At 35.4% G+C, this 24,090-nt stretch overlaps 2 protein-coding genes across 2 annotated transcripts in view; one reads left to right on the forward strand and one right to left on the reverse strand.

Annotated features, from left to right (window-relative positions):
• LOC127869128 (uncharacterized) overlaps positions 1 to 24,090 on the reverse strand; it is a 291,724-nt gene that overhangs the window by 97,763 nt on the left and 169,871 nt on the right. The gene's annotated exons all lie outside the window — the stretch shown is intronic.
• On the forward strand, positions 22,308 to 23,975 carry LOC127869129 (piggyBac transposable element-derived protein 4-like). Its single transcript, XM_052411459.1, has one exon. The coding sequence runs from the start codon at positions 22,462 to 22,464 to the stop codon at positions 23,674 to 23,676; it is 1,215 nt and encodes a 404-aa protein (XP_052267419.1). The 5' UTR covers positions 22,308 to 22,461; the 3' UTR covers positions 23,677 to 23,975.

A 24,090-nucleotide genomic window follows, 5' to 3' on the forward strand; every position in this document is an offset into this window, starting at 1 on the left:
CCATTGTCAGAAATTCCACCATTGTCAGAATATTTTTTTTATTTGTTGCCATAGCAACCTGAATTTTTGACGTAGGAACACAATGAAATGACGTGCATAATGTCCATATTGCCATCTATCCATGTTTGAAGTTTCATGAAAAAATATTAAGAACTTTTAAAGTCATCGCAGGATCCAGAAAAAAACACCATTTTCAGCAGTATTTCTAGTCTATTTGTTGCCATAGCAACCAGAAATTTTGACGTAGGAACAAAATAAAATGATGTGCATAATGTCCATATTGTCATCTATCCATGTTTCAAGTTTCATGAAAAAATATTCAGAACTTTTAAAGTTATCGCAGGATCCAGAAAAAAACACCATTTTCAGCAGTATTTCTAGTCTATTTGTTGCCATAGCAGTGCTCCAGCTAGGCTTAAATCGAAGGGCGCCGCGCCCTGCCCTCCCGAACCTCCGCCCTGCCCCCCCAAACCTCCGCCCTGCCCCCCCCCCCCCCCCCCCCTAAAAAAAAAAAAAAAAAAAAAATTTTTTTTTTTTTTTTTTTTTTACATATGATAATTCATAAATCTCTAATTACATTGTAATTAGTTTAATCCTCATTGTAGATATTATATTTGAATGGTTTAATAATTATGGGAATAATACAATTATTTATAACATATAAATTAACATGCAATAGAAAGCATTCCAGAAACACCCGCGCGCTCGAACGTGCCCTTTTCACAAAATACTGCGCGTCGAAAGTGCCCTTTTGAGAAAAAAGCCACCCTGCCCTTTTCAAATCCTAGCTGGAGCACTGCATAGCAACCACAAATTTTGAGGTAAGAAAAAAATTAAATGATGTGCATAATGTCCATATTGCCATCTATCCATATTCAAAGTTTCATGAAAAAATATGAATAACTTTTAGAGTTATCGCAGGATCCAGAAACAAGATGTGTTTGTGAAACACAATGTCCTCCTAAATCCTTGAAGGATGACCTAGACCTTGATCCTTCACCACTCAAAATGTGCAGCTCCATGAGATACACATGCATTTCAAATATAAAATTGCTAGCTTCAATATTGCAGAAGTGACATTACATGAGCAATTTTGACCCATATATTTGACCTTGAAGGATGACCTTGACCTTTCACCACTCAAAATGTGCAGCTCCATAAGATACACATGCATGCCAAATATCAAGTTGCTATCTTCAATATTGCAAAAGTATTCATAAAATAAGCGATTTGGGCCACATATAGTTGACCTCTGACCTTGAAGGATTACCTTGACCTTGACCTTTCACCACTCAAAATGTGCAGCTCCATGAGATACACATGCATGCCAAATATCAAGTTGCTATCTTCAATATTGCAAAAGTACTCATAAAATGAGTGATTTTGGCCACATATATTTGACACCTGACCTTGAAGGATGACCTTAACCTTTCACCACTCAAAATGTGCAGCTCCATGAGATACACATGCATGCCAAATACCAAGTTGCTATCTTGAATATTGAAATACTGCAAAAGTGTACATTAAATGAGCAATTTTGACCCATATATTTGACCTTTGACCTTGAAGGATGACCTTGACCTTTCACCACTCAAAATGTGCAGCTCCATGAGATACATATGCATGCCAAATATCAAGTTGCTATCTTCAATATTGCAAAAGTTATTGCAAATGTTGAAGTTTGCGCAAACCAACCAACAGACCAACCAACAGACCAACCAACAGACAGGGCAAAAACAATATGTCCCCCACTACTTTAGTGGATGACATAAACATTTTCATTTAAAGCAGTATTTCTAGTCTATTTGTTGCCATAGCAACTAGAATTTTTGATGTAGGAACAAAATGAAATGGCGTGCATAATGTCCATATTGCCATCTATCCATATTCCAAGTTTCATGAAAAAATACTGAGAACTTTTAGAGTTATCGCAGGATCCAGAAAAGTGTGACTGACTGACGGACTGACGGACGGACGGATACAAAACCATAAGTCCCCTCCGGTGAAACTGGCAGGGGACTAATTAAAACAAAATTAACTAGAGCTTTGTCACAGACCTGACGCATACCTCCACATGCTGCATTGACACAGACTATTTTTCATGCTGTCTTCACAAAACAAGAGAACCTAACTTATGGCAAGTTTTAAGAATTATTATGCCATTATCATTTATGGCCATTTTGAACTTTTAATTCTTGAATTCTTTTACATGACACGCCGTCCAATGACTTTGAAAAAAAAACATTGATATAGTTATGGCTCGGACAAGATCATTTATGGCCATTTTTGACCTTTGAACTAAAAGTATACTGACCTTGGCTTTGGAGATATCCACACAATTCTTTCGAGCGACACACCGTCCAATGATGGTGAACAAATGTGCCAAATGATTTTAAAATCTCGCAATGAACGACATAGTAATGGCCCGGACAAGCTCATTTATGGCCATCTTTTACCTTTGAGCTCAAACTGTATGACCTTGACATTTAAGATATCGACGTAATTCTTTCTCAAGACACACCGTCTGCTGATGGTGAACACATATGGCAAATTATTTTAAAATCTCACAATGAACAACAAAGTAATGGCCAGGACAAGCATTTGACTTTTGAACTCAAAGTATGACCTTGGCCTTGGACATATGGACGTAATTCTTTCGTGCACCACACCGTCCCTTGATTGTGAACAAATGTACCAAGTCATTTTAAAATCTAACAATAAATGACATAGTTATGGTCAGGACAAAATTTCTGGACAGACAGACAGACCGACAGACAGACCGACAGACAAAGTGATTCCTATATAGGCCCTATTACCAATGGTGAAATTATAATGTTAATTGCAGTAAAAATTTTAACTCATTAAAATTCACTTATGACTTCAATTTGAACCAAAACGTTTGCTCAAGACATTATTATAAGGCAAATGGGACATTATTTATTGTATCTAGGTATGAAAACCATTGACATAAATGATAACAATTGTATATGCAGTTATATGCAAGTACTATACTGTCATAGATGATCTAGGAGAAAACATAGCACATTAATATATTTTATGTTAACATATACATGTCCGTCAATTACAATTTGTTTGCAAAGTTTATTGTGGGGCTTGTTTGAAATTACATAATAAGAGTGCGGATTGAATCTTCTAAATACAAACCTCTTGAACCAATGCTTAGTAATACTAAAAATACTTTTCCAAGTAAGAAGTAACAATTAAAGCATTGTTAATTGAGTGTGTCTATCAGTTTCAGTTTAAAATTTGTCATTATTAATAGACTTGCCATCCTAAAATCTTCCTTGTTACGGAGAACACTGATTGTAATTAACTAGTGGTTGGAGTGTGCATTCTTGACTCTGTATTGAACCACTAAAGAACAATGTACAATACATCCTCCTCCAGTCTGAATGTTTAAACATCAAAAGTGCTTTTTGAAAGAGGCAATAACAAAAGTGTTTTTTTATAGATTGAACAATTTCAAGCATAAATGTTGTAAAAGAAAAGTTGGATTTCAGACTGAAATCTGCAAACAAAACTAGAGCTTTGTCACAGACGTGACGTATACCCTCATATGCCGCATTGACACAGACTATTTTGCATGCTGTCTTCACAAAACTAGAGAATCTAATTTATGGCAATTTTGAAGAATTATTATGCAATTATCATTAAAGCCATTTTGACATTTGAACTCTTGAATTCTTTCACATGACACGTTGTCCAATGACTGTAAACAAAATTAATGTACAGAGTCATTTTAAAATCTAAAATAAACCACATAGTTATGGCCCGGACAAGCTCATTTATGGCAATTTTTTACCTTCGAACTCAAAGTGTGACCTTGACCTTGGAGATATCGACATACTTCTTTCGCCCACCACACTGTCCAATGATGGTGAACAAAATTAATGTGCCGAATGATTTTAAAATCTCACAATGAATGACATAGTTATGGCCCGGACAAGCTCATTTATGGCCATTTTTGACCTTTGAACTCAAAGTGTGACCTTGACCTTGAAGATATTGACGTAATTCTTTTCTTGCGACACACCTTCCAATGATGGTGAACAAATGTGCCAAATGATTTTTAAATCTCACAATGAACGACATAGTTATGGCCCGGACAAGCTCATTTATGGCCATTTTTGACCTTTGAACTCCAAGAGTGACCTTGACCTTTGAGATATCAACGTAATTCTTTCGCGCGACACACTGTCAAATGATGGTGAATAAATATGTTGAATTATTTTAAAATCTCACAATGAATGACATAGTTATGGCCCGGACAAGCTCATTTATGACTATTTTTTACCTTTGAGCTCAAAGTGTGACCTTGGAGATATTGACGTAGTTCTTTTGCACGACACACCGTCCGTTGATGATGAGTTAATGTGCCATATGATTTTCAAATCTCACAATGAACGAAATAGTTATTGCCTTGAAAAGCTCATTTAAGGCCATTTTTTTATCTTGAAACTCAAAGTGTGACCTTGACCTTGGATATATCGACATTCTTTCGCGCGACACACCGTCCAATGATGGTGAACAAATTTGCCAAATGATTTTAAAATCTCACAATAAATGATAAAGTTATGGCCCGGACAAGCATTTGACCTTTGAACTCCAGGTGTGACCTTGACTTTGGAGATATTGACATACTTTTTTAACACGACACACTGTCCCATGAGGGTGAACAAATGTACCAAGTAATTATAAAATCTAACGATAAATATCAAAGTTTTGGTCTGGTTAAACTTTCTGTTAAAACACACTAAGTGTCCCCGCAACCTAGTTTTTGACCTGGCATGACCCATATTCAAACATGACCTAGACACCATCTACATACAAATTGTGACCAAGTTTGGTGAAGATCAGATGAAGTTTCGGTACAGACCGACAGAGCCACAGACTGACCGACCGACAGACCAACCGAAAGACCGACAAAGTGACTCCTATATAGCTCCCATTACCAATGTTAATGGGGGTATAATAAAAAATTCTTACACAAAAAAAGAGAACAAATGTTAATATGTATGTGCCGCTTTCAGTCCATTATTACAGAACTAGATATGTCACAGACACTCATCCCCCATGGACACAGTCAAATTTAATCTAATATAAATTATAACCAAAAAATCTTCTTACTATACTTAATACTTGAGCAAAATACTACAAACAGTCATAATTTTATGAAGCACACATATATATATCTCAACACATGAAAAATGACAGACATAATTTTGCAATAGTTGATTGCACAAAAAATTACTCCCTTTAAGATCACTTAAATATGATCTTTCTAAGGCTGTTGAGTGAAATTTGCCAGCATTTAGAGAAAAGTTGAGTTAAAAAACATATTTATTTTTTTGACCTTTGACCTTGAAGAATGACCTTGAGCTTCCAACACTCAAAATGTGCAGCTTCATGAGAACGCCGCTTTGAATTTATTTATTTTTTTATTTTATTTTTTACCTTTGACCTTGAAGGATGACCTTGACCTTGAACTTCCAAAACTCAACATGTGCAGCTTCATAAGAACGCTGCTTTGAAATTATTATTTATTTGACCTTTGAACTTGAAGGATGACCTTGACCTTGAACTTCCACCACTCAAAATGTGCAGCTTCATGAGATACACATGCATGCCAAATATCAAGTTACTATCTTCAATAATGCAAAAGTAATGGCCAACGTTAAACTTGATTATTTTTTTCGGATGGACAGACAGACTGACATACACACATACTGACGGACAGTTAAAATGCTATATGCCACCCTACCGGGGCGTAAAAAGTCTGATAAAGAGAGACAACTCAACATCAAAATGTGCATTGTTACTGATTGTACACAGTTACATAATTGTTTCAAAATCAATATATTTTTAGTTGTGGCGACCTTGACCTTGGAGATGTTGACGTAATTCTTTCGCGCAACACACTGTCCAATAATGGTGAACAAACGAGCCATATGATTTTAAAATCTCATAATGAATCACAAAGTAATGGCCCGGACAAGCTCATTTATGGCCATTTTTGACCTTCAAACTCAAATTGTGACCTTAACCTTGGAGATATCGACGTAATTCTTTCGCGCGACACACCGTCTCATGATGGTGAACAAATGTGCCAAATGATTTTAAAATTTGACAATGAACAACAAAGTTATGGCCCGGACAAGCTTGTTCCGCCCGCCGACATGCCCAATCTAATTACCAGTCTTTTCCTTCGGAAAACCTGGTTAAAAACACAAAGGGCCATAACTCAGCACAAATTGGTGGCTGTCTAAATTCCGTTCTTTACTGATGTAATTATACTATTGAAGTTATGGAAAGATTCACACAGAAGTAAAAGAGGAAAATAATAAAACACATTTTGAGAATATATATTCTTTACTGGAAAAAAAACAGACACAAGGCCATAATTTTGGCAACACTGCACACATCAAAATTCCTTTCTTTAATATCATTTAAACATAAGGCTTCTCTTCAGTGCTTAATCAGCTCAGAATAGAAGTTGTCCACTCCTGGAGATTTCCCTGCCTACAGTCTACGCACTTTCTCCTCCACCTCTTCCTTTAGTAAGCACAGACAATCGTCACCCACTTTCTGGTCTGAGATCGTACTGACAGAGAAAGCGCGCTGGTCAAAGCAGGTAGTTAAAGTAGTCGCTGGGTTAGATTTGAACAAAATACTATAAAGGACCACTGATGATGTGACATAACAACTATTAAATCTGTGCTTATTGATGAAAATACGCTTGGCGGTTTGGAGCTAATTGACAACTGACCTCTCACAAATGACAACAGATGACACGCCGCTGGGCCAGCTACTACCATAGCTCACCGCATTTTGTTCTCAGGTGTGTTAAAAAAGAACCAGTACATTCGTTGAATTCATATCCCCCTAAACATAAATTGAGTTGTGGATGGGTGCAAATCCTTTGATATAAAGGTATACTCATAAATAATAATTAAGTGTATGGTAATTAGTTTATGAATTCTCCTCATTGATATCTTAACATCTGGACATCGAACGGCGGACGTGCTGGCTATGACAATAGCTTGGGTTTTCTCCAAAAACAGCCTCGCTAAAAATACATTTTACAAGTCAATGTCTTTAAATGAGACAACTGTCAATAAAATTATAACCGACAAGATGATTGTCCTTAATATACCCAGTGTTTTTGTTCACTATTTTGAGAATGGGGCTGGTTCACTTTGATTTGAGAAGTATCACGTCTTATGTACTAAAATTGTGTAATTAATCTTGTTAATTTCATGCTAACAAATACTTTATAACGTATAATAAAAGTATTGCAATATAATATTGTATAAGGTTCAACTTAAAGAGCTGGATTTGGAGATAATTAAAATTTGTATCCTTATAATAAAAAAACTTTTTTGAAAACTTTCAACTGGGAATTTGTTGGTCTTATTTGGGAAAATATATATACTTCTTTCAATATGGAATGGGCCCCCATACCAGACCCAAATATGAACATAAAAAAACACTGATACCATAGCAGGACAAATATGATTGGTTAATTGTCTTCTGGGCCCTTAATTTTTGCACCATATAAACTATATTTATGCGGTCAAAAACACACATGTTTTATTTGACTTTAAGTTTAACACTGTCATTATAAATAAACTGTTCTGTGAATAATTCCATGAAATACCACCCCAAATATACATCAGTGAAATACCGCCCCATATTCACATCAGTGAAATACCACCCCATATTTACATCAGTGAAATACCACCCCATATTTACATCAGTGAAATACCACCCCATATTAACATCAGTGAATTACCACCCCATATTTACATCAGTGAAATACCACCCCATATTTACATCAGTGAAATACCACCCCATATTTGTTGCGTAAATGCAAAGTTTTTGTTGTTGTGAAAGTCAGTTTTAATTAAGTTACGTTTCAAACTAGAAGTGTTACGCAAAATGTGCATGGTTCACGAACGATCATGCCTTTTCGGCCCATTCCTGTAGGGCCCCATTTCTGCCCCATTCCAAATCTAAAATCGAAAATTGTAATAAAGTAATAAAGAGCTTTTTCATTTAATTTTTGTTAGTTAAATTTAATTATTAATTTTGTTAGTTAAATTTAATTATTAATTATTAATTTTATAAAATTTAATAAATATTTAATAAAATATTCATTGCAGGACCTTTGCTCCATATTACCCCATATTTACAACAGTGAAATACCACTCCACATTTACATCAGTGACAATAACCTCAATCTTTAATGTTATTTTTTCGTAGCGCCCCCCCCCCTTCTCTTTTGTGCGAATGTTTTATCTAGCGCAGTATGGTTCCTTTTTCAGTTATTAATGTTTTTCTGTCCCTGACAACCATAATTGAATGCTGATGGGGCAAAGGTCCTGCAATAAGTATTTTTTTAAATATTTATTAAATTTTATAAAATTATTTATTTAAATAATTAAGTAAGCCTTGTTCCAGCATTGTCACTTTATATCAAATATATATATATATATATATATATATATATATATATATATATATATATACGTCTATATACGGCCAAAGTTCAATTACTTTAATATTCTAAATATTCATAGCTACGCAAACATCCTTAATTTTAATTTTGGACTAACATCCTGCGCCTTGCAGATATCGTCAAATGTTTGCATAAACCCTACTTTTGTTTACATGGAAGGCAGATTGTTTGCGTGAAATCTACATTGAAGGCAGATGCAAACAGCACAAACGTGCAAAGAATATGAACATGAGCGCAATTATATCTGCCATCAATTTTCTTGCTGCAAACAAGTATGGTAAGAAATCTAGGCCAAAACATCTGGATAAGACAGCTTCAGTAAAACAAGAGGGTCAACATTCATCCTTGTTGACTGTGAGTACTTAAATAGTGGATTTCTAGGAATAGCAGTTAATAAAAATTGCATCCATTTTCTGAATAAGTGGCTCTTGACTGACTTCATAGAAATACATGTTGAATGATATTAAGCACAAATCTTTCCCCATCACTGCCATGTCATGATAAAGATTCATAATTATATATATTGGGCACCTATTATACATATTTCCATGTGAGCTGGTAGGGTGTTGGTAGTGAGATTATGTTTAAAGCTGGACTTTTAAAACACATGATGAGACAGCAAACTTTTCACAAGAAACAGCTTGTTAGATACGATGTATAGATCAGTATCAATGTACAGTCAGTACTTGGTCCCTAGCCTTAAAAAAATACACAGTTTTGGATACAATGTTAATTGTATAAGTAAATGTTAACGACTAGACATATAGCATGTGCATTGTGACCAGAGTGTTACTTTTTTATCAAAGATATTGGTGTTGTAGAATTTTATTTTAAAGCAGAACCACAAACATTGATAGGATGCAATGTGCTCACATGAGATAGGTTATTTTGGTTAACAGTGAAAATAAAATAAAGTACCAACTTGTCATGATTTAAGATTAGCAATGGTAAGCATCATTAAACTCAATTCCTGATTGTTTTAATCCAGTCAAAGGCCTGACTGGCCTTGGAGGTATACAAGAAAGAACACAAGAGCGCAAATGGTTCTGTGGCATTCATCTAAAACTGCATGAAACTAAACAAGAAATATCTTTTAAAAAAGATATACGGCGTTGATTGTGGTTGCAGTTAACGAAAGGTAAAGACTTCAATGAATGAGATCAAAGATAGCGAATGTCTTTTTCTGTGCAGTTCTTAGCTGCAGACAACACAGTACGGGATGATACGGGGAGTTTTCGCGGCTTATTTTACATTATTTCATATTGCTGGTCATAAATGTATAGATACAAAACAGAAAACCAAAAGAAGAATGGAAGTGAAATTAAAACATATAAGTCAACCGGCCAGATGCGAAGTATCCGTATATATTTTAAATATTTATACGCGCGTTCTTCGAACAAACCTGTTTTAGTGGTTTGTCTGGCGTTGCTATTTGATTCGATTTTTAACAGTATCGAGAATCATTGCGCTCATGCTTAATTCATTAGTCGATATGATGGCATAATTCTTGTTAAATTAATTAAAAATTAATATTTATCATGATATTGTTGTAAAACACATAAAGAATCTATTATTGACATACCATATGATATCGCTGGATATCTTCATTTAACATCTGTCTGGTCTGAAGAAAATTCCAGTTCACCTAGTTCACGCTATAGCGTCTTTATCATGTAACGATTATTTTCCTGGATGCGAACTCCGATCAGCACATAGGGTAGAAACGCAGCGATGACCTGTATGTAAACTCTGACATTCAGACACAGTGGCCGCAAATTGACCCGATATACCTCGCGAGTTGAAATGCAATTCATTAAAGTGAGTCTTCGCTTCCACTGCTCTCTATACTTTAACATGTTAACATGTTGACAGGAATATAGAAGTTAGTAATAAATATGAGAAAATAGCCTTTAAGTGCAAACGCTCTCGCGCTGAAAATCTTCTGAAAATAAAAGGTGGACGCACAAACTGTATTGATGTCGAGATTGAGTGCAAAACTGTTCTATCTATTAAGCCTTTTCATTAGATATAAAATTGTTTCATGCTGAACACGCAGTAAAACAGTGTTACAAAGACGCGGACATGTTTCCAATGTTCTGGTCGTATTCTCAAATCAGCCAATGCAGTCAATGAAGTGTATTCATCTGAACTTGGCCGCGGGAAGTTTTATTTGAATTCTATTGGACGCTAACAAAGGTCAGGCTAAGGTGAAAAGCTGGCTTAACACAGCTTACGCCGAAAAAAACTTAGCAGGTGGTTTTCGCAAGGTTTTATCAAAAACTTTTAAAGAAAATTACCCAGCACCTTAAAGCCATGATTTTGAGATTTAAAAAAATAAATAAATATGAGTAACAAGAGTCAGTGCATTATCATCATTTCTTCATCATCATTATCATTATCACAATCATCATTATCATTATCAAATAATAATCATAATATCTGTATAAATTTCATAATAATCGTAATCATCACTTTCACCATCATGACAATCATCACCATCATCATCATCATCATCATCATCATCATCATCATCATCATCATCATTGTCATCATCATCATCATCATCACCATCATCATCATTAACATCATCATCATCATCATCACCATCATTATCATCATCGTCGACTCCACCACCACCACCACCACCACCACCATCAACATCATCATCACCATCATGACAATCATCACCATCATCATTGTCATCATCGACTCCACCACCACCACCATCAACATCATCATCACCATCAGCATCATGACAATCATCACCATCATCATCATCATCATCATCATCATCATCATCATCATCATCATCATCACCGTCGTCGCCGCCCCGCGGCCACTGTCATCATCATCATCATCATCATCATTGACTCCACCACCACCACCATAGCCATCATCATCATCATCAGCATCATCATCATCATCATCATCTTCCTCCTCATCATCATCATCATCTTCAACATCATCAACATCATTATCATCATCACCATCATCACCATCATCATCACCACCACCACCACCACCACCATCACCATCATCATAATCATCATCATTATCATCCTTCTCATCATTCTCATCATCATCATCATCTACATCATCATCTTCATCATTAACAATGATCATGCTTTTTTTGTCACAAACAGAAAAATACAAGTAATATATTATATAATGTATATAAATGATGGGAAGATTAAATATTGTCATTTACAATAGACATTTGTTGTACACCATATAACAATTGCCTGTGTTATATGTTCTTTCAGAAACATACTGTTATAATTTATTGAACATACTGAGACCAATTTGTGTCAATTATTATCTGTCTTTTTTTTAACACAGACCAACTCCACACAACTCAACAAAACCTTTTTTTGTAATATTATTTATAATTATTATTTATTTAAAAAAAATGTACACATGTTCTTAAATATCATTTATTGTGAAATCCAAATGTTTAAATAAATCATTACCCCAAAAGAATAAATAAATGTTTTACTGTAAAATCTTAGTACATGTATTGAGCATCTGTTTACAGGCTTTTAAGTCTTCTATTTTGATATGACAGAAGTGGTTGCATTTAATTATTAAAGATCTATATGCCTGATCTGATAAAAAAAATCTACTTGAAATAAGAATTTTATTAAGCAATGAGCATTATTTTTTGTGTTATACTACTGTATTGAATGACAGCGTTTTGTTTCTCATAGATGGTGACTAATTCCCCAGAAGTGCTTGTCACACTCTCCTCATTATTGCTTGTTATTAAACGTTACAATAATCTGACTTGTTATTAAACGTTACAATAATCTGACTTGGTCAGTGGCATCACAGTTAGACCCCAATGAAGTGCTTGTTAAGTTTGAGGTCAATGTCAAATTAAAAATGAAGTCTGGTATATAGGATTTCCTAGCAATTGTCAAAATACAATGCCCTTGCATGAAACAAAGCTCTTCATAATCATAATTGATGCAAGATCAAATATATCATTGATGGTTACTCTCAAACAGACAGACAAAAAACAATGACTGGACAGCAAATTGAAATGAAACGTAAGGCAATACAAGAAGCTTGAATAATGACAATTATAACTAGAGCTTTGTCACAGACGTGACGAATACCCCCACATGACGCATTGAAACAGAATATTTTGCATGTTGTAAGCGGACACCATGCTCAATGTTTAAAACGCACTAAGTGACCCCATGACCTAGTTTTTGACCTGGCATTGCCCATGTTTGAACTTGATCTACACATCATCTAGATACAACTTCTGACTAAGTGTGGTGAAGATCAGATGAAAACTACTTGAATTAGAGAGCGGACACCATGCTCAATGTTTAAAACGCATTAAGTGAACCCGTGACCCCAGTTTTTGACCCGGCATGACCCATATTCGAACTAGACCTAGACATCACCTAGATCACGGACTCTAGATTACACGGATATGAAACAGGACCGTTACGCCAAATATCTTGTTGTGTCTAAGTCACGTGGCCGTATCGTAACTATCGATCTTTTATCGAAGCGCCGAGGTTATAAATTTGATGTACCCACTCACGTATTTTGTTAAATTATAGTTTCATTTCTAGACCGATTTTGACAATTTATATATCATTAGAAAGCTTACGTAACGTAGTTTTCAGATATATAAATATATGTTAAGTTTTTCCTCTGATTTCGGCAGCCCGGCGAGTTATAACTTTAACTTTTGCAAATATCATACCGTTTTGGAGTTTTAGAATCTAGATTTACGATTGACATGTTCGTACTTAATACCGATTTGTAGCGTTTATATTTGGAGTTCAGTTTAAAAAATAACATCTTGCTTAGGAGAATAGAATTATGTATATGATAGAGAAAAAAATGGTTTAAAAATGAAAACAAGTAAGGAATGAAGGCGGGAAAAAGTAGCGCGCGTTCCTAACGCACTGAACTGATGCTAAGGTCTTGGCGATTATGCTTTTGTTTAGATACAGGCCATTAAATTCCTTTGCCATGATTATTATATTTTTTATTAAATATATTGAATTATTTTGTTCTAGAGACATATCAATAAAGCTAAGTATTAATGAAGCTTAATAAATTAACGATTTCAGCTCTTGATTATAACACAGAAAGTGTTTTAATTTTATGATGAAACAGCGCATATAGCGGACCCTCTTGATATTTTTCGGCTTTGCATACTTCAAATATAATGGGTGTCAAAACATTCATCGTTTGTTGTTTATATCAAAAAGGTAATTATGTAAAATTATATGAAATGTTTTATAACCATAAATTATCAATTAATTAAAATTATTTCAAGATTCTTGAAAATCACGGTCAACTGTCTATGCATGTATATTGAAATATCTTTATAAGTTAACAGAGTTATAAATATATAGAATTCTAAATTAAAACTCTGTATTATTTGTATTTTTCGGAAAGATTATTGAACCCCGTTGTGGTCAAATGAGAATGCTGTTTTTAATTATGTTGTTCCGTACACTACCATTCACTCTTTATAGGACTACGAAATGACGGAGTTTTTTACCGGTATCCGCTAAATACGTTAAATGTTAAGTATTAGATTTTTTAAATGTTTAAAATGTACATGTATAGGTATTAAGCACTTATAATTATTATGATTAAGCTGGCTGACATCTAAACAGTATTTAGTTTATGGCAATCTGTATGGGCAGATGACTATAAATGTTTTCAATACGCTACATATCTTATAAACGCAAACTTGAGTATTTGGCGTTACATTACTCCAAGAAATGACCACTAATACCACGAGAAGACATGGAGGTATCATAAAAAGTGTAAACTGACCAGACATTGCCACCTGTGGTTAGGGACCAATATACAAGTATAGGTCTCTGCTGTGGCGTATGACACCATATTGTTATTTAGTATTGGTCGGCACAGTATCTGATTATAACGAGATAATTGGTTTGTGCTGAACACAGGGGCAATAAAACCACAGATCTATCAATAAACAAGATTATTGAGATATCTTTTTTTGAACACCGCGATAAAAATGCTCAAACCATGGACTCTAGATTACACGGATAAGAAACATGGCAACATTCTCAGAATCATCGCTGCTATATGTGTAATCACCTAACAATTCGTCTAAAAATAATTTATATATTTGAGTTGAAGACGATGTACTGTTGTATAAGTCTGAACAAACTATCTGTCTTCCTGTCTAAATCTAAGCCGTCATCGTCCCGGTGAAAAAAATCTGATTTTGAATAGTTGGACATGATGCCCTGATGTCAAAATACGAAATGACCCGCGTAACCCCGACCGTGATTTTCAAGAATCTTTAATAAATTGATAATTTAAGGTAAATAACATTTCAAATAATTATACATAATTACCTTGTTTATAATAAACAGCAAACGATGAATGTTTTTGACACCCATTTTATTTCAAGTATGCATGCAAAGCCGAATAATATCGAGAGGGTCCGCTATATACGCTGTTTCATCATAAATTTAACACCCTTTCTGTGTTATAAACAAGAGATGAAAATGTTAATTGATTAAGATTAATTTATAATAAGCTTTATTGATATGTTTCGTGAACAAAATACTACAATATATTCCATAAATATATAATAATATGGCAAAGGAAATTCAATGGCCGGTTTCTAAACAAAAGCATAATCGCCAAGACCGTAGCATCAGTTCAGTGCGTTAGGAACGCGCGCTACTTTTTCCCGCCTTCATTCCTTAATTACTTTCGTTTTTAAACAATTTTTTTTTATCGTATACAGAATTCTATTCTCCTAAGCAAGATGTAATTTTTAAAACTGAACTCTAAATATAAACGCTACAAATTGGTATTAAGTACAAACATGTCAACTGTAAATCTAGATTCTAAAACTCCAAAACGGTATGATATTTGCAAAAGTTAAAGTTATAACTCGCCGGGCTGTCGAAATCAGAAGAAACACTTAATATATATTTATATATCTGTTTACTATGTAACGTAAGCTTTCTAATGATATATAATTTGTCAAAATCGGCCGAGAAATGGAACTATAATTTAACAAAAGACGTGAGTGGGTTCATCAAAATGTATAACCTCGGCACTTCGCTGTACGCTGATTGTAAAAGTTCGATAGCCACAACACGTTAAAACGCGCGGTGGTAAAACATAAAATGTGTATTTCTTGTGTTTAACTCGCTATAAATCCATTAATGACAACAGGAACATATTAAAAGTTATATTTTTTTGAAAAAGGAATTAATAAGCAACACGATAACGTACAAACCAATAAAATCGGATGAATAGTTTTTGCATATTAGATTGAATTTACTACAGTAAGGGTCAAATACTCGATTCATCTCCTGTCAATATACACTCCGTGCCTAGATATAACATCTGACCAAGTTTGGTGAAGATTGGATGAAAACAACTTTAATCAGAGAGCGGACACTTAATACGGAGCGACCGACCCACTGACCAACAGACAAGCTCAACTTTGTTTGGTGGGGTATAATTAACCAAGAACTAGGCCAGAGTGAAAAAGCTAAGTACAAAATCAGGTAAATTTTAAGGAGAAACTAAAGATGGGTAAATTTGGTGTAACCTAAATTTAGACCTGAGTTTAAGTCCCAAAGTTGGTCAATGTCATAGTCAAGATGAAGCAGGTGATTTTAGTTTATTAAGAGTGTTCATAAAAAATATCCATCCTAGTGTTTAAGCATTGTAAAAAGCGAAAATGTTGTAAGATGGAATGCGTCAATTTTAGTTAACTCTTTCCCACCCAAAGCAATGTAAAAATGGCTATGTGTAAACAGCATAAAACCAGAACAGCCTGTTAGTAACTCGCAGGCTGTTCAGGTTGTATGCTGTTTGCTGCTAATCAGTATATAAGGGTTGGAAATGAAGCCTTTTAAACTTGCATCTAGTAAGATAGGTCTTTATTTAAATTTAACTTTCTGAGGGAATAAAAATGCGTCAAAATACGTATCTAAGTGGTAAAGGGATAAACAACAACAACAACATTTATCAGCAATAAAGCTTATACAAGCTCTCAGCCTATATAAGCTCTTAGCCTACAAGAGATTGGACTCTGCAGCCTACAAGAGATTGGACTCTGCAGCCTACAAGAGATTGGACTCTGCAGCCTACAAGAGATTGGACTCTGCAGCCTACAAGAGATTGGACTCTGCAGCCTACAAGAGATTGGACTCTGCAGCCTACAAGAGATTGGACTCTGCAGCCTACAAGAGTTTGGACTCTGCAGCCTACAAGAGATTGGACTCTGCAGCCTACAAGAGATTGGACTCTGCAGCCTACAAGAGATTGGACTCTGCAGCCTACAAGAGATTGGACTCTGCAGCCTACAAGAGATTGGACTCTGCAGCCTACAAGAGATTGGACTCTGCAGCCTACAAGAGTTTGGACTCTGCAGCCTACAAGAGATTGGACTCTGCAGCCTACAAGAGATTGGACTCTGCAGCCTACAAGAGATTGGACTCTGCAGCCTACAAGAGATTGGACTCTGCAGCCTACAAGAGATTGGACTCTGCAGCCTACAAGAGATTGGACTCTGCAGCCTACAAGAGATTGGACTCTGCAGCCTACAAGAGATCGGACTCTGCATTAGTCTAAACCAAAAGTAGGTGAGCGTCAACAGCAACCTGCAGTAAGGTTGATATGGGTGTGTTGGTAGTGTTCAAGTACAAAATCCATGCAAGTAAGAAAGATTTGTGTTCACCATGTAGAGATGGAAGGATGGGTCAATCAATATGTACCTCCCAAATCTGTCAATGCAGGGGCATACACAATACTTTTGGTCTTCTCATAAATATATTAATTTTAGTACTAGACACATTTTGCTGTCACTTGTTATTATTATTGTGATCAACGGAAATAACCACTGGTGAGGAGCGTCAGGCAGATTTGGTAAACGGAAGGGCATGCTTAAATGTTGACGGTGGAGAATAGATAGCTAAGTATTACAACCATGTACATCCTAGTTCATGCATACAACTACAACCAAATTAAACACGATAAAGAGTAAACCACTTTACAGTCATATCAGATAATTGCTAAAAATTGTTCTTTTTATTTTAAAAACAATAAATACAGTAGAAATGTAATGAAGTAGTTTTTGGATAATAAACATGTATTAACTTTCAAAAATGAGGTCTATGCCCTGCAATGTTGTTACCTTCTAGCTCTTGAGCAATATATCAAAGGGAACATATAAGGCTGCCATTTGAAAAACTCGGATATCAACAAGAACAGCAAATTAACGCAAAATCAATTGCATACATTACTGTAAAAACTTATTTCTTTGTCATGGGATGGATCGCCATGATTTAGTTGTATTATGCAGCAAACACATTGACCTTATTGTTGTTTTATGCAGTGAACACGTTGGTCTCATTTACATGTATTGGTATTATGCGGCGAACATGTTTACCTTATTAAGTTGTATTATGCCGCGAACACAAGACCTGATTGTTGTTTTACGCAGCGCCCCCACATCAATTTACGTAGATCATTTCTTAGGGGTTAAACAATGTATGATCATCATCATGCTTCTAAGTGTATAACAGTCCTGCAAATCCCTCTTAGAGTAATATTTACCTCTACCTTTAATCTTGATTAACATCACAGGCATCAGGGTGTTATATTTTACTACACAATATATGTATCCCGGAAAAAGCAACTTTTTGGAAAAACCCACTAATCTGCTGGTACAAATAAACATGACCCATTTGTAATCCTTTCAAAATCACACACCGTATCAACCGTTATTATCTAAAGGAAGCTATCATTGGTTGATATAACGGACCAGCAATGTTTGTACCGGGGTGATTAGTGGGTTTTTCTAAACTCGTGCTTTTCCGGGATCAGTCTATTGTACCACTCTTACCACACAGGCTTTTTTATTTAAATGAAGCACAAGACCACAAAAGCCAATAAGAAACATACAAATATTGCTACATTTATGAATATAATCAGTCAATATGTTAGGGTCGAATGGTATAGCAAGACAGTATACAAAATAAAATTAAATTCTGCAACAAAATTTGCTTTAATTTCCTTTGTTAAAATTATAAAGTAGTTTACTTAAGTTCAAATACATGTACTTCTTCAGAATGTGATTCAAACAGAAGAAAGGGAGAACAAACATAAATGTATGTTTCTCTCCTACCAGTTGATAATTTACAAATTATAATAAGTTTAAACAAGATGTGTTTGTGAAACACAATGTCCCCCTATATGATGTTTGACCTTGAAGGATGACCTTGACCTTGTGAAGGATGACTTTGACCTCTGACCTTGAAGGATGACCTTTCGCCACTCAAAATGTGCAGCTCTATGAGATACAAATGCATGCCAAATATCAAGTTGCTATCTTCAATATTGCAAAAGTATTCATAAAATAAGCAATTTGGGCCGCATATATTTGACCTCTGACCTTGAAGGATGACCTTGACCTTTCACCACTCAAAATGTGCAGCTCCATGAGATACACATGCATGCCAAATATCAAGTTGCTATCTTCAATATTGCAAAAGTATTCATAAAATGAGTGATTTTGGCCACATATATTTGACCTCTGACCTTGAAGAATGACCTTGACCTTTCACCACTCAAAATGTGCAGCTTCATGAGATACACATGCATGCCAAATATGAAGTTGCTATCTTCAATATAGCAAAAGTTATTGCAAAATGTTAAAGTTGGCGCAAACAGACCAACAGACCAACAGACCAACAGACAGGGCAAAAACAATATGTCCCCCACTACTATAGTGGGGGACATAAAAAAGTGAGAAATTTGAGTTGTAACCTATGTTACTATTTTTTTATAACAGACAATGGGTATATTTATATTCTAGTCTGATCGGGATATATGTTATTCCAACATCATGGCATATTTACATTATTCAGGGATTGGTTGCAATATTTTACAATTGGTAGCATGAACCAATGATTTTTTAAAACATAAGTTATTGATTACAAATGATTGCAGGACTCCTATTAAGGGTTTCAGAATGCATTTTCTGTTTGTTTAAATAAATTACTCCGCATATTTGTTAATGATCTTTATTTCAGAACAAGGGATTGCAAACTTCTAAATAATAATGCTATTGGATTTCTATCCAAAAACTGGTACTTTGAGATTACTGGATAAAATGCTCACATTCTCAGGGTTCGACATTAACTTTTTTTACAGCAAGACCGTCGGACCAGCTCCTCTTAAAATGTACTAGCCCGAACCTGATGTCTACTAGACCACAAATGACATATAGCAAATGAACACAATTGTGTCATGTAACTGTTTAATCAGGATTTATCAGTAAATAATCAGTGAACACCAGATTTGTTTTTTTATGCATAGAGTAAAACAATAAAATAAAACTTTTTTTTGCTTTTCTTCGTCAAATTCAATCCATGGGATTAACTGACTCGATTTTCCATCTAGGATAAAATTGACATTTTCGTGTTTCTTCATATTTACGTTTCGTGTCAGTTTAAGCGTCAGATTCTTTTTTTATTAACTGATTTGTCGGACGAAAATCCGAACTTGAACAATGCCATTCTTAAAATACATTATCTTGTCTGCTACGCAAAAATATTAACATTGACGATACCGATTTTCGATAGCAGTTGTAAAATCATGCTCTTCAGTTTTACGACACTGCAGAAAATCATTAATATTCATGACAATTTGACCAATGGAAACAAGCAATTTCTGCAGGAAGCTCTCCTTTGCGTCTAAAAATAGCGATGAATCATGTGAATGCTCAGCGTTTATTTAAATACACTAGTTTTGTTTTAATGTAATAACGGATACGAGAGTAATTTTACACATTAAAAATAAAGGTTTTCACAGCAGTTAGTCATAGTTATATGAATCAGTATAGATTTTTTTATGTACGACCAGTCGGACAAGCTAGCCCGCAGTTTTACTAGCCCGACCACCGATCTTACTAGACAATGTCTGTCGGACGTGCCTTAGTGTCGAACCCTGATTCTAAAAACATTTATAATTCTGATGTTTATTCTTGAAAATGTATCTTCTTCACTAACAATAAATGCCACTTTTGCTCAGAAAGAACAGATACTGATGCTTAAGTTGTTTTTTTGATTTTAATTTCAATCAGCATATTTTCAAGTGCATTGTATATTCAGCAACAATGCAGAGTTCATTGACTTTTTATACTGAATAAAAACATGTTAAAAAAACGAATTTTGAAGGCCTTTGCAAACAGTTTGGATCCAGATGAGACGCCACAGAACATGGCCTCTCATCAGGATCCAAACTGTTTGCTATTCTGAAAGTATTCTTTGAAAAAAATCGAAGAAAATGCTAATTTTATAAATTCAGCAGACGACATTTTAGCAGACAACAAATTTCCCAGCATGCAAAGGGTTTAAGTGTCCACATGGCCAGTTACTCTCCAGACATTGAGTCATTCCTCTCTCTCATGACTTGATATTTTGATAACTGGTTTGAGCCACTCTCTTGGAAAACCAGACTTAATGCATTGTAATGTACCGCCGAGACTGGACTTTTGTTCAGACTAGAGTTCCTTTAAAAGAAAAATCCATTAAAGCCGAAAGTGCTGTCCCCGATCAGCCTTCGCGGACTGTACATTCTAATCTTGAAGACACTACACACACACATGTATAAACCCATTCCATACTAGCGCCGTAATAATGCGCTCAAAATAGCTTGAGTGGAATCCCGGCTGACGCAATAATCCGTCCAATAATCAATAGCGTGTATACCGAGTGCCGTAATTATGCGCACCTGCGGATGTAGCTCTGAATGCCTAACGACGTAAAAATACGTCCGATTTAATTGGTCCATAAAGTAACATTCTTTCTTAGCAGTCATTTTCCCAACCAATCAAAATTTTTGTAACAATCGTTTCCTGACTCGGATGACTACTTTTTCAAAACTGGTTCCTGTCAAAACTTCGCGAAATTCAGACGAAAACAGACATTGTGACACAGCTTTTTTACAACAATGGAGACGGATTCTGACAATGAGAGTGATTTTAGTGGTTTTGAATCGGATGATTTACCGTTAGCTGATTTAGTTGATTCGGATGAGGAATTAAATGATGAACAAAATGACAGTGATAAGGAAAATGAGCCTGTTCGTGACGATGACAAATGGACTGAAAATGATCATTCGGATCATCCAAAACAGGCATTCCGTGGACCAGAGCCTGGTCCGAGATTCGATCTCGATCCAGATCAAAATGAATGGGACTTTATGGATATGTTTTTTCCCATGTTTTTAATCAAACTTTTGGTGGAACAAACAAACTTGTTTGCTAGTCAAAAAATGGAAGTTAAATTTGACAAGGCATAGCGACCTGTCACAGTGGCAGAAATAAAGGCATGGCTCGGAATACGGATATACATGAGCATAGTTCAAGTAGGTAGAACCTCTGAAAATCATTAAATGTTCATGAACGTTGTACATGTTTGCAATTATTACAATATTTAAATGTATTTATAGTACCCATTATTTCATGTATATATATATATATATATATATTTATATATTTATATATAGAATGTTTATAGTAAAAGTACTTTCTTTTTTATCAACATTATAATTGTGAATGTTTATGCTACAAAATGAACATGATACATATCTACAAAATAAATATCTAACACTGATATTGAAACATGCATATAATACAGATGTTGCGAATATAATTTGATGAAAAAGTCTGTGTTCTTGAGTTGAAGCTGATTCAATTGGGTGTACCTGAAAAATAGCAAATAGTCTGTGTTCTTGTCTTGACCATTGAGAAGGTGATTTGTTCAACCTTATGTGTCCTGGAATATATATAAAAACGTGTTAGGCAATATTTTCAGACATTTTCAAATTATTTATACAAAACTAATATTGAACCATTCTGTTTTCAGCTGCCTCAGATGGCCATGTACTGGTCAACCGATGTCCTGTACGGAAACTTTAGTGTTCGGCGAATTATGACCAGGGATCGCTTCATGAAGGTCTTACAGTACCTTCACTGTAATGACAGGACCAAAATGAAGCCAAAGGGACATAAGGACCACGACAAACTGTACTTGATTCGGCCTTTCCTGGATGCGGTAAGAAAACTATGCCTGACGCTATACAACCCCCACAGAAATGTTTCAATTGACGAGGCTATGGTCAAGTTCCGAGGTCGTCTTGGCTTCAGACAATACATGCCATTGAAACCAGCTCGCTACGGAGTGAAAGTGTGGGTACGGGCTGATCCAGTCAATGGTTATGTAAATGACTTTCAAGTCTACACTGGCAAGGACGCAAACACCGCGGAAGTAGGTTTGGCTACAAGAGTAGTGTTGGACTTGAGCCGTGTTATCAAGGGGATGTTTTATATTGTGAATGTGGACAATTTCTTTACAAGTCCCGTGTTGTTTGAAGAACTCCTAAAGCAGGAAACGTACGCCCGTGGGACTGTGCGCACTAACAGGAAAGGCTACCCATCTTCACTGCTGGGAAAGAAAAAAGTGCAAGAGCAGGGGGACTATGTGTTCGCAACCAAAGGTGAACAACTGGCGTGTGTCTGGATGGACAAGAAGCCAATCTACACACTGTCCACTGCAGAAAATCCAAAGGACATAGGCGCCACTGTTTTGAGAAAAAAGCGCAACGGAGAAGTTCACCAAGTACCGGCCCCACGCATCATTCCAGAATATAACAACAACATGAATGGAGTTGATCATGCAGACCAGCTTAGGACGGAGTACCCAACGTTCCGAACATCAAGAAAGTGGTGGACATACATGTTCTTCTTCATACTGGATACGGCAATTACAAATGGATATGTCGTGATGAGGGAATCGCCATTCCACCAACAAAGAAGCCGCACTGGGAAGGCAAAAGACAGGACGGTATTGGACTTCCGCATGAACCTCTCAAAACAGCTGATAGGGGATTACTGCGAGAATGGTGCGGCGAAAATGGCGACGGTGAAAGCGGGGCACTTCCCTGGGCATTCGGAAAAAAGAGGCCGTTGCAGACAGTGCACGAAACAAAAAAGAAGACATGAATGCAATGTGATATGCCTTGAATGCAATGTACACATCTGTGTCCCGTGTTTCAAGGACTGGCATGTTGAGTTGGCTAAATCTTCTTAGAGTGAAGGTGATAGATGATAGATGATTGTTCTGTGAACAAAGGGGAATGATAAAGTGATAAATATTTATTTTTAGTATTTATTCAGATTATTGTTTGTTATAAATTTAGAAATTTTTATAAAGTTCAAATGAATGAGCTAAGCAGTTTTGAACAGTTCTTTGGGTTTATTTGGTTTTCATAAAATTAATTACAAATGAAACTTTATTTTGCAAACTTTTTATTGAAGGTAAAAGAAAAGAAATTTTGTATTTGTTACAAAAACTGTTTCTGTTTGTGAAATATTTATTCTTGAAATAATTATTAAATTGGATAAACTATTTTGAAAAGAATGGAATGTTTTTGTTCTCATTTCATTTAGTTATGGAAGATTATGGCACTTTCACAGTTAGACATGTTTATTTTCTTTATTGGTA

This window comes from Dreissena polymorpha, chromosome 2 (genome assembly GCF_020536995.1).
Source record: "Dreissena polymorpha isolate Duluth1 chromosome 2, UMN_Dpol_1.0, whole genome shotgun sequence".
Taxonomy (NCBI): domain Eukaryota; kingdom Metazoa; phylum Mollusca; class Bivalvia; order Myida; family Dreissenidae; genus Dreissena; species Dreissena polymorpha.

Excerpts from the sequence above, each read along its gene's own strand:
- LOC127869129 (XM_052411459.1), top strand. The coding sequence starts at position 22,462 with ATGGCCATGTACTGGTCAACCGATGTCCTGTACGGAAACTTTAGTGTT.